Source organism: Bombina bombina, chromosome 6 (assembly GCF_027579735.1).
Source record: "Bombina bombina isolate aBomBom1 chromosome 6, aBomBom1.pri, whole genome shotgun sequence".
Taxonomy (NCBI): Eukaryota; Metazoa; Chordata; class Amphibia; order Anura; family Bombinatoridae; genus Bombina; species Bombina bombina.
Genome location: NC_069504.1, coordinates 600,672,210 through 600,685,306, shown reverse-complemented (window position 1 = coordinate 600,685,306; position 13,097 = coordinate 600,672,210). Strand labels below are relative to the sequence as shown.

The window sequence follows — 13,097 nt, the reverse complement described above, 5'->3', positions numbered from 1 at the left end:
TAAGCTGGTTGCTCGTCGCATCTATCATAAGTTGTGGAGGGCCTACTTATTATGTTCACCAGGATGAACTGGAGAATGGCTTTTCTGCAAGTCCCCTGAAGGGACAGTTTTCGGCCCTGTCTTTGTTACTGCATAAGAGGTTTGCAGAGTTTCCAGATGTGCAGCCATTTGTTAAGGCTCTGCTGGGATCAGACCTGTTTTTAGATCTAAGGCTGCTCCTTGGAGTTTAAATCTTGTCCTTAAGGTTTTGCATTGCCGTTGGAGCCTATGCATGAAGTGGACATTAAATTGTTGTCTTGGAAGGTTCCTTTCTACTGACTATTGCTTCTGTGATTGCTGCCTTGCAATGCGTCCCTCCTTATCTGGCCTTTCATGCCGATAAGACTGTTCTACAAACCAAGTTAGTTTTTTTTCCTAAGGTTGGGTCAATTCGCATCATCAGTCAAGATATTGTGGTTCCTTTCTTATGTCCTAATCCTTCTTTCTTGAAGGAACGTTTATAATGTATTTCTGGATGTGGGTTGTGCCTTGAAGTTCTATCTTCGGGCCACAAAGGAATTTAGACAAACCTCTTTCTCTGTTTGTTCTCTTTTCCGGGAAGCGTATGGGTCAGAGGGCCTCTTCGACTTCCTTATCTTTTTGTCTGAGGAGTGTCATCCGTTTAGCATAGAAACAGTGGGACATAAGCCTCCTCTGAGGATTACAGCTCATTCTACAAGAGCAGTGGTTTCCTCTTGGGCCTTCAAAAATTAATCAGATTTGTAAGGCGACTACCTGGTTCTCCTTACTTACTTTTTCCAAAGTTTTACAAGTTTTGATGTTTCCCACAAGTAAGGAATGCAGCTGTGGACTCTTCCCATATTAAGATGGAAAACATAAAATATGCTTACCTGATAATTTCATTTCCATCTGTATGGGAAGAGTCCCCAGCTCCTGCCCGTGTTCTCTGATGGTCGGCCCTAAATTTGAAATTTTTTCTTCTGGCACCTTTTTCACCCTGATATTTCCCCTACTGTTCCTTGTTCCCTCTACAGAATGACTGGGGTTATGAGGAAGTGGGGGAGGTATTTAAGCCTTTTGCTGAGGTGTCTTTGCTTCCTCCTGGTGGCCAGGTTCAGTATTTCCCACAAGTAAGTAATGCAGCTGTGGACTCTTCCCATACAGATGGAAATAAAATGATCAGGTAAGCATAATTTATGTTTTTTGTGGTAAACAGTTTTGTATTTAGAATGTTATACGAAGAAAAGTAACATCAGGCAATTTCCTAAAGTAATTTAACTCCTTGCCAGTTGAGAAATTTATTTTTGATACTATGAATATTGCACCATTTTCTCTTATATTAAGGCACATAAAATATGATTAGTAAGCCTCAAACAAATATTTTTCTCTATTAAAGGTTAGTCGAGTAAAGACAAGCCCTTCAGTAGGATAAAACTGTTGATACAAAGTTCTTTGTTTAGAAGTATGTTTTATTTTACTTATTTGATGTCTTAGGGTCCACATGATGGCTGCTGCTCTATGCAAGGATTCTGTTGTGTGTTGCTTACAAAGTGAGGAGCTGGGCTGGTACCTATCAGTTTGGAGAACATGGGGATCTGAAGAGTTTAATATTTTCTATAATTCTTCTGATGAACTGAGAAGACTTGAAGCTTGCATGCGCAAGAGGAGGTAGCATTAAACAATGAGATAACCCGCTTGTTAACCATTTGTCCTGTCAACGTCACCTTGTGCTTCCAATTACCTAAGGACTTCTTTTTATGAAATTAGAAAATAACACATTGGAGAGAGAAATGTCATTGTCTCTTTCTAAAGATTGCACTTTACTTGTCCTCTAAATGTTTCAACCACAGACCATTGATTCTGAAAATGGAGGGGACATTTTTTAAAAAGCAAAAAAGGGCATGTGAGAGGTCACATCAAGACTTGACGCTTTATATTAACTTTTTATTGGTTTCATCAGACCACTGTTCATCTATCAGTTGTCTTGCTGGCTTGAAAAGGTCAAAATGGCGACTGTTTTTTTGTTTTATTTTTTGTGGCTCGGAATTTTATTTCCAATCCTCTCTCCTTGTTTAAACTGGAAAGCGTCTACTTTAAGGAGCCACAGACTTTATCTGAGCCCCAGTTAATCATTTATCAGTCACTAAGATCCGCAAAGTTACTTCATGCGTTTCCAGTTGGCATCTAAGGGTTTAAAATCAACTGCATCTCCATGTTTTGAACGCATTTAAACACTACAGAGACTGAATATATAACATTTTAGCAGACTGTTCAGATATATAATTTGCTGAACTATAGAATGAATATATTCAGAAATGTCATTGGATGCTCTTTAGTTAAACCTAAACAGAAGGCACAAATTTAGCCAGGATAGAAGAGTATTAAATAATCACTTGTACCTCAAAGTAATGTGTAATGCAACACCTGTTTTATCTTTGCAATAATGTATAATTCATAAAATCCTACTTAAGTTATTGCACAGACAATCCCTTTTTTTTTTTTAACTAATCTTTTATGTTCATGGCTAAACGATGTTTGTAAACTAGTTATAAATGCTAATACCCTATACATCAGCTTATTTATTATACTAGACATTGTTATAGTGTTTTACTGCCATCTACAAAAATTGATAATCTATATAATTTTAACCTTCTGCAGTAACTAACTTTTAGGGATGGAGTTTCTTTGATTTGACTTCACTCCGGTTACCTACAATGTACCAAAAAATTACAAACATTTCTTATAGGAATTGCTTTTACCAAACATCAGCTTTGCAACGTATACTGGTTGTTTTGTATAGTTCAAATGTAAATGTGTATATAAATTACTTTCTTCTATTTTATCACTAGAAATATTATTTAAACATTAAACATAATACTGCCAAACCGTATATTTAGCGTCTTTTTAAGCCATTTGTTTCCTACACAATCTAGTATCTTGTCATTCTTGGGGAAATAAAAAATTATAATTAATCTAATGTAACAAATATTCATCAAGGAGGCAGCAGAGCTGTAGAACTTGGTGTTTAAAAAGGGGACTCACCGTGTATCTGTTTCATGTCTTGTAAAGTTCATATTCAATAATGTATGTATATATATATATATATATATATATATATATACCTTTGTTGTATAGAATTAATATACTGGCAAGATTTTACTTATTTTCAGATTGTTTTTATAATATGCCATATAACATATTACATTATCATAGCAAAAGACCACATGTAGATATATAAGCCATGTTTAGTATGATTTTGTATAGCTAGCTGTATATATTAATGCTACGGACAGGTAAAAGTCATTTGCTGCCACATTCCTCATATAGGAAGGTTCATTTTTAGCCTCATACAGTAAAGACTTTTGTTTTTGATGTATCAATGAAGATGTCACTAATATGTACATATATGGTATTTATCTTTTTTTGTAAATTTATGTATCTTATTAAAAATAAAAGTCTTATCACATTGTTCACAATATCACAGTTATTTTTAGCAATACATTCTTCATGAAAAACTATATTGAAAAAAGAGCCTTAGAAACAAAGTTCTACTTAAATAATTGTGTATTGTATAATAAAATGAAACATGTTGAGAGAGAATAAAATATACCATCTTGATGACTTTGTACAAAATTGGTTTATTCTTCGATTGTCTTTAAATCATTTCCAAATGTGGATATTTAAAATATATATATATATATATATATATATATATATACTTTATATTCTTTATTATTGTTATTTTTTGTGATACCTTTTGTTGTTAAAAAAAAATTGCAAGCACAGCTAACAATGGACTTTTAATTGCATTGCCTTCTTTGGCATTTTGTGTTATATACATATACGCAGCAGTATATGTTAGACAAAACTAGAATCTCACAGTAAGTCCCAAATAATTAAAAGAGTATGAGAAGAAACAAGAGCCACTTAATGTTATACCAAAGATGAAATGAGGCGCTAGAGTACAATATTTAGTTACGTTGCAGGATATGGCCCTCACAAGGGAGTTCTTTATACAACCCCCATTCAGTATAGGTTTGAGTCAGACTTGTGTTCAGAAATAGGTCAAAAGAATTCATCCCTATCATAGTATCCTCTGTAGGTTTGAAGCATTTAGAGGTAATAATTTGCATGCTGGTTTGATATATTTCCTCGCAAGTATGTGGTTAACGTCGATGTGAAAAATAATATGTGTTAATAATTTCTTATTTTGGCTAAAATGTATATACATATATAATCTAATGCAAATTGGAATGAACTTACTTACTTATGAGAGCTTACAAAACCGAGGTTGTTCTGTAATATAATGTCATTCCATGTTTAAAATATTATTATTATACTTATACAATACATACAACTGGCATGAGGCCTAAACGTGAGAATGGATATAAATGTATTTGCATATTGATATAATCGTCAGGTAGGCATTTGTATGCAGCATAGAGGGTAACACACTTTAACATAAAGGGAGATGTTAGCTGCTGTCTACTTCTGCCGATTCTGAACCACAGCTTAGTCTTCTCTATACAAAACCTACAAGTTTTAGCTCAAAATTATATGGAAACTATAGAACACGATAAGAGGAAAAGACAATATACCCTATTTACCCAACAGCCCTTCACAGTAGAGCTCTTTTACAGCCACAACATATATATGGGCTCTATTTAAAGTGAATGTAAATTTTTCAGGTTTGTATTATATAGTTTGGTAGAGAATCATCCGATTAAGCATACCGCCACAATAAGTTTTTAATAAAATTTATGATTTCGTTTTTATGTTATATAATAAATATCAATCATTCACTTACCCACTCCTCCCACTCACTGTTTGCTAATTCTCCTCCATATTACGTAAACAGCGGTCCCACCCGCTGTTTACGTATCGGCACTGCGCGCTCCCGTGTAGATTTTCCATTGCGCATGCATTACTCCTGTTTCCGCTTTTTAACAACATAGTATTCATTGAATGAGTCTATTCAATGAAAACTATCGTTGCGAGTGGCGAAGGACAGGATCTACTATAAAAAAAAAAAAAAATTATACTCAATATATAGCAGATTATGTTTGACAAGTATTTATTACATTTACAAATATAGTAGATAGTAGTGTAAATAATGTAAAATATATATTGCATTCTCTTCATAAACATAGTTGGTCAGATAGATAAGATAAATAAGACAATCTAACCTATATACGGAGCCCTTTCAGATCCACTAATCCAAGCGTTACAATACAGAGGAAATGACAGGACTCCGTATAAAATTCTATTGCAATGCCGTGTTTACTTCTATTGTGCATGCGCGAAATGTGCACAAGCTTACAATAGATTAGCTCTGCACCGCAAACGAACGCATGCGCAATAAGGACGTATTACGTCATGGTAAGGGGGTGGGTCCCCCTGTGGTTAGAGCCATTATTGGCTATTAAGACGTCCATCAAAAACTACAAGAACGGAGCGCGAATGCCGGGAGGAGGATGATTTTACCGAAAATTAGTAGAAGATAATGAAAATACAGGTAACAATTTGAAATCGTAAAATTTGATGAATGAAAGTCAAGTTTTTTCTTGGTAACTGTTACACAGATGTTTAGACAGGAGGCTGACTTTACAATCACTTTAACTCTATACTGCTGTTGTGTTTGTTTGTAAGTAAATCTGTTTATTATGTATTTTATATTTCTCTATTAGAAGTGTTCCAATTCCATTTCTGTTTTGCTATTGCTTCATCAGCCTCTGGACAACAAGAATGTGCCACTTTTTGAGGATATTGAAATGACAAGCTAGAAAAGATTTCACTATAAAATGACATAGATTGCCTGAAAGTTAAAATAATACATATGGTAAAAGCTATCTTCATTTAACATAACCTTTGGTACATCTAGTTACCTCTGAAGTAGGGAGACAGTTTAATTTCATTTCTATTTTTTAGTGCTAACATACTGCTACATGGGCCAGAGAGTAAAAAAATACATTGCTCCATTAATATAACATTTATTTTTTACTGTTACCTTCGCCTTCTGTGAGCAAATTAAATTACGCTTATTTTGATTTTAAAAATTTACAATATTTAGAATAGTTTTGCAATCCTTATGAATGGTTGACAAATAACTATTGAAGGGATACTAAACCCAATTTTTTTCTACATTTAGCCACCAATCAGCAAGCGCTACCCAGGTTCTGAACCAAAAATGGGCTGGCTCCTAAGCTTACATTCCTGCTTTTCAAATAAAGATACTAAGGTAACGACAAAAATTGATAATAGGAGTAAATTAGAAGGTTGCTTAAACTGCATAATTTCTTTTAAACAGTGTTGATGCGTGAGATCTTACGGTGAGTTTTAAGTTTTGCCAGTGTATAATTAATTGTTCAAAACCTTATTTTTTCTAGTTTACAAGCAGAGTATATATATTTTTTCCAAAAATATATAACAAACAAAGCAGGGAAGCTGTACTCTCCAGATATAGAGGAAAGAAAACTTTATTAACAACGCTGCTAATAAACTTTCCTTCCCTCTATATCTGGAAAGTCCAGCTTCCATGGTCTGTGTGTTATATTATGATTCTGACATTATTAAATCCTTTTTATCATTTTGTTTACAAATATAAAGAAATTGCTATAATTGAAGCTACAGCTAATAATGTGTGTTTACTCCAAAAAGGGGCCTCAGGAAGAAACAACGCTTCCTTAGGGACCATTAGGAAGACAGAGATTAATTACTGTTGGTTTCAATTGGTTTGAGCAATCTACTGCTTCTGGGGCATTTGAAACTGTAATATCTAACTCAGATCTAGTGGTGTATCTGAATCTTCTAAAAGAAAAATACAGGTAAAAACTGCAAACAAACTATTAAAGGGACAGTCTACTTGAAAAATTTTAATTTAAAAAAGATAGAAAATCCCTTTATTACCCATTCTCCAGTTTTGCATAACCAACACTGTTAAATTAATATACTTTTACCTCTGTGATTACCTGGTATCTAAGCCTCTGCATACTGCCCCTTATCTCAGTTCTTTTGACAAACTTGCATTTTAGCCAATCAGTGTTTAGTCATAAATAACTCCATGGGAGTGAGCACAATGTTATCTATATGGCACACACGAACTAGCGCTGTCTAGCTTTAAAAAACTGTCAATGCACTGAAAAAAGAGAAGAGGCAGCCTTCAACAGCTTAGAAAGTTTATGAGCATACTATCTAGGTTTAGCTTTTAACAAAGAATACCAAGAGAACAAAGCAAATGTGATGATAAAAGTAAATTGGAGAGTTGTTTAAAATTGCATGCTCTATCTGAATCATGAAAGTTTAATTTTGGCTTGACTGTCCCTTTAATAGGCTAACTGCAGGTCTATGATTAAGGCTATTTTGCTGAAACGCGTAAGACAAGACGTGTTTTGCTGTGAACTTTTATGTTTTTAAAGATTTCTTTGCATCCTTTTCAAATAAAATGTATATTGTTTTAGAACTATGGATGACTCGCTGGTTTCTTTCTTTTTTGCCTATTAAGTACTTTTTATCCAGTTTGAGTCACAGCACTATGATCCATCAAGCAGCACAGTGGATTGGCCTTACAGGAGAATAATTGCACTTCGGATTGGTTGAATAGAGGTCACGATGTGAGTGATGCTATCCATCCAACACCCAACCATCTAGAAGCAGTGAAGACAGAAGTGTCTGGCTTCAGAGAATCTTGCCCAGCAGGGACTGTCACACTGAAGAGCGGACTATCAAGTCAAGTACACAGGAGTACATGGTGAGCGATCTGGAAAGGGGCAACAGAGTAACAGTGACCTTTGGCTTTGACAAGTGTATAATCTCCTGTAGTTTTGTTAAAGGATTACAAGGTCAGACTTGCAGGACAGTATCCATAATGTTCCACCTGCTTAGAGCCTGTTGCAGGATTCCAGTTGGTGTTTGTCTCTAACTGCATTCTTCCCTGGAGCTACTGTTCAGATGGACACAAATCACATTAAAAAATAAGGCTTTAAGAAGGAAAGGTTGTTATATACCATTGTTCATTTAGAAATTAATTATATGACTAGAAATGATGTTACTGTAGTTCAAAAAATATATATTTAACTTGAAAAACAATTTAATGTGTGTGGAGTCAATTGTATCATTTTCTGTCATTTTACTTGTGCATAGGCTGCAAGTTGGTTGTGTGCAACAAATTATAGAATCTATAACTTTAGTAGAAAAGTTGAACTGGAAGACAGGATATATAATGTTTAAAAAGAGCAGTATAGAAGAATAAGGGGAAAGAATTTCACTATATGTAAAATTTAAAGTTGGTTAAAATGATTAAAACTATTGATTAATGTAGAATAATATCTGTTTGACTGTAGAAACTGGAGTGTATTTGTTTAGAATGGGCCCTCACTACAGGATGCATGATTAGACAATAATTAAAGTGATGGTAATTTCTAGTGTTTCAAAAACGCTATAATTTACCATCACTAAAAATAAGGCGACCTACATTCATCAGTTTAAAAAAATTGATGAATAGGTACCTTTATTTTGTTGTGGCTTCAGTGCTAACCTAAGCGCCTCCGGCCACCCATGGCCCAGCTCAATTTTTTCAATGCGGTGACATTTCCACCTCTTAGCCAATAGCTGTGCTTGCCCTTTGGCATTATGCCACAGGCATGCACGGCTATTGGCAAAGAGTTGAAAACAATATCTGATTGAAAAACTGAGCTGTGCTGTGAGCGTCAAGAGGCGCTTAGGTTAGCGCTGAAGCCGCAGCGAAATAAAGGTACCTATTCATCAGTTTTTTTTTAACTGATGAATGAAGGTCGCCTTTACTTTTAGTGATGGTAAATCATAGAGTTTTTGAAAAGCTAGAATTTACCATCACTTCACTGGAAGAGATAACTAAAATAACTATGATGCCCAATGTTGTAATCATAGGGGCTAAACATAAGTATATTCTTGAAAGTTTACAAGGGGAATCACTTAAGCTAATGGTTCAAGATTCAATATGTATGGAGGCAGTATTAGATGTGGCACTTACAAACAGTGATACAGTATTTAAAGTATTAGTAGGTGACAGTTTAGTGTCCAGTGGTAATGTCAATAAGATTTACTATTCAGAACCTGTGCAACTATATACAGTATAATATGGGGTAAATAGCTGAGCAGCCTTTGAAAGAACAATCTTTTCTTACGGAGGAAAATTGCTTAATTGAAGAATAGAATTTTAAATGCAGCTTAGCACTGCAATAGGCATATCAAAGTAAAAAATAGGAAACTTATAAGATTCTCCATAGAAGTGGAATATGCTGTAGTGTAAAGACAAAAAGCAGTTTTAAATGAAGGTACAAGAGTAATATCTTTGTGAGCAGTGTATGGAGAGAGTGGTTGATTAATGGAACAGCCTTCTAATGGAGGTGGTAATAAATTGTGCAAGTGCATTCAAGATTCCCTGGAATATGCATAAGGTTATTGTAAATCAATTAGCCTTCCTTTGTGATAGAAATATGGGAAGACCAAATGAGCCTTTTGGTTCTAAACGGCTGTTAAAATGTGTATTTCATGTTTCTAAAGGCATTTAATATTTAAATGTAATGCAGTAAAGGTCCAGATTTGGCTGAATCATAGGTACTATGTTACTGTCATTCTCATATTATAGTGTAGTGAGTATTACACATTCCTGAAATTCAGGATTGCTGTTTTTTCAATCTTCTTCTGTGCTAAACTGCTGTATACTTTTAACTACAGCAGTACAGAAAGGTCACAACTTATGATGTATATATCATAGGGCAAATAATTGTGGTACAAAACATCTTGTATTTTACTATTGTTTTGTAATGAATTACGCACTAGACCTGCTTGCAAAAAAAATGTCTACTGTCCATTATCAAAAATGTAAATGAATTTTAGTAATTATATGCAATTACTAGTTGTTGTTTTTTTTGCATCAAAAGCTTTTTATCCCTTTCAGGCTAATACTGGAAGTTGTTTGCCAACTAGTGAATCTGATAAAGTAAATGGTGCATAATTTGCAGTTTAAACGAGCTGATCATTATCATTTTATTTTTCAATGCCAGTTTGCGATTTAATCTGTATATGTGGTAAGCCTCAGCGTGCCATTAAATTCATGTTACAGCTTGAAGATTTGACTGTTTTAAGCCACTTTAAAGGCAAAATCAGATTTTTCTTTTCTCCTGCCGTTTATCAGATTAATTTGTTCCTCTCGCGTATCTTTTCGCTTCCACGTGTTGCTTGTGGCGATTAAAGAGCCACATCGTCACTCTGCTCTGCCATGTCACAAGCTTTGATCTCTGCAGCCCTCAATTAAAGCTGAATCTGTAACCAATTCCCCCTGAGATAGACTACATGGTTTACTCAATGTAACTATGTGTGGTTTGTTTGCTCCGTCAGCATCAAAGCCCCATTGATTCTCTAATTGCAAGTCCATGCATGTACCTCCCACTGTATAACCAGGCTGAAAACCATGAATCATTTCCTAGAAAAAGTTTGTGTTTCTTTAATCCTTTCCTGGAATACGATTGGGGGCAGGGGGGCTTCTTCCAATATAATCATCAGAATATTCAGAAGAAATTTCAAAGCTCCCAAAACTGAACAACTCATTGTTTTAGAAAAAAGGGGCAATTCTTTTAAGTGTTTTGTTTTATTATAGGTTTACTGTTTTTATAACAGTATGTTTCATTTGGCTATATGGGATCATTTACAAAGAAAAATGTCCTAACAAGAGGGACTGTTTTACAAGCAGCTGTGCAATAGCTCTCAAAGAAATGTTTTAGTACTTCTATTGAATGGTTTGGGAATGTCAGAATGTTACTGTAATTTCATGCAGTTAACCAGCTCCATGTACACATCATGTTAATTAAGCCCTTAGTGACCCCCCCCCCCCCACACCAATACACATTTTTATTTGTGGAGGTGAGTCTGGGAGCTGACTAATGATGATTAGCATTTAGTATATACATACTTGACAACATTTGATGGTTTTAATCAGGGACCAGACATAAATGGTGGGTGCTATGGTTAACCAAGTTGGGGAACCTAAACAAACTAAGGGTAGAACCATAGTCTTTAAGTACAGTGTCTGATTTGTGTAAGATGCTTCTGGCAGGGGTTTGGCCTCCTCAAGGGCCAGTGCTACAATAAGCGCAGACTAGGCGACCTCCTAAGGAGGGGGGTTGCGAAAATTTGGTGCTATGTGTATATTTCTTTTTTTCTGCCTAATTTACGGCTAGATTACGAGTTTTGCGTTATGAGTGAAAAATCAGCATTATGGGTTATAACGATGCTTTTTCACTCCCGCTGGTATTACGAGTCTTGCAGGTTTAGGGGCACCACACACTTTTTTGGCCGTACCGCAAATTAACTTACGCAATTTGCGTAAAGTCTTTTCTCTTGTTAAGTGTGTTCAGTCCACGGGTCATCCATTACTTATGGGATATATTCTCCTTCCCAACAGGAAGTTGCAAGAGGATCACCCAAGCAGAGCTGCTATATAGCTCCTCCCCTCACATGTCATATCCAGTCATTCTCTTGCAACCCTCAACAAAGAAGGAGGTCGCGAGAGGAGCTGGAGTTTTTACTTAACTATTCTTCAATCAAAAGTTTGTTATTTTAAATGGCACCGGAGTGTGCTGTTTTTCTATCTCAGGCAGTATTTGGAAGAAGAAACTGCCTGCGTTTTTTTTCTATGATCTTAGCAGGCGTAACTAAGATCCACTGGCTGTTCTCGACATTCTGAGGAGTGGGGTAACTTCAGAAACTGGGAATAGCATGCGGGGTCCTCCGCAAATGAGGTATGTGCAGTACATTATTTTCTGGGAATGGAATTGACTAAGAAAATACTGCTGTTACCGTATGATGTAAGTATAGCCTTAAATGCAGTAGTGGCGACTGGTATCAGGCTGATAAATGTATGCGCAGTCGAGTTATTTTCTAGGGACTAGAATTTGACTGAGAAAATACTGTTAAAACTGAAATAATACTTAAGCCTTATCTGCAGTGGTAGCGACTGGTAGCAGGCTTAGTGATAACTTTGCATGACATTGGAAAATGTTGTTTTTTAATAAAACGTTTACTGGCATGTTATTCATTTTTGTGAGGTACTTTGGTGATAAATCTCTTTGGGCATGATTTTTTTCCACATGGCTAACATATATTTTCTGCATGGAAACCGTTATATCAGGGCTCCCACTGTTGTAATAGGAGTGGGAGGGACCTTGTTTTAGCACCTTGTTGCGCAGTTAAAATTCTAGCACAGTCTTCCTGCTTCTTCCTCCTTGATCCAGGACGTCTCTAGAGAGCTCAGGGGTCTGCAAAATTCATTTTTGAGGGAGGTAATCAGTCACAGCAGATCTGTGACAGTGTGTTTGACTGTGATTAAAAGCGTTAATTCTTAATTGAGATCCGTTTTATCCGTTTTGGGTATTGAGGGGTTAATCATCCTTTTGCTAATGGGTGCAATCCTCTGCTAATAATACACTTCTTGTTAAGAATTGTTTAATTATATCTGTATTTTTGAATCGCTGCAGCGTTTTTTATATTGCTTGTAAACTTATTGAAAGTGATTTCCAAGCTTGCTAGTTTCATTGCTAAGTCTGTTTAAACATGTCTGATTCAGAGGAAACTGTTTGTTCATCATGTTCAAAAGCCAATGTGGAGCCCAATAGAACGATGTGTACCAATTGTATTGATATTGCTTTGAATAAAAGTCAATCTGTACCGATAGAGAAACTATCACCAGACAACGAGAGGGAAGTTATGCCGCCTAACTCTCCTCACGTGTCAGTACCTGCGTCTCCCGCTCGGTAGATGCGTAGGATTGAGACGCCAAGTACATCTAGGCCCTTACAAATCACTTTACATGATATGGCTAATGTTATGAAAGAAGTATTATATAATATGCCCGAATTAAGAGGCAAGCGCGATAGCTCTGGGTTAAGGACAGAGCGCGCTGATGACACGAGAGCCATGTCTGATACTGCGTCACAATTTGCAGAACATGAGGACGGTGAGCTTCATTCTGTCGGTGACGGTTATGATCCGGGGAGACCGGATTCAGAAATTTCAAATTTTAAATTTAAACTTGAGAACCTCCGTGTGTTACTAGGGGAGGT

At 35.8% G+C, this 13,097-nt stretch overlaps 1 protein-coding gene across 1 annotated transcript in view; it reads left to right on the top strand.

Annotated features, from left to right (window-relative positions):
* The window catches only part of LRRK1 (leucine rich repeat kinase 1), a 395,700-nt gene extending 392,082 nt beyond the window's left edge, over positions 1 to 3,618 (top strand). The window contains exon 34 of the mRNA XM_053717594.1: positions 1,495 to 3,618. Coding sequence (XP_053573569.1) covers positions 1,495 to 1,672 — 178 coding nt within the window. The 3' untranslated portion in view covers positions 1,673 to 3,618. The remainder of the gene's footprint in view (positions 1 to 1,494) is intronic.
* The last annotated feature ends 9,479 nt before the right edge of the window (positions 3,619 to 13,097 follow it).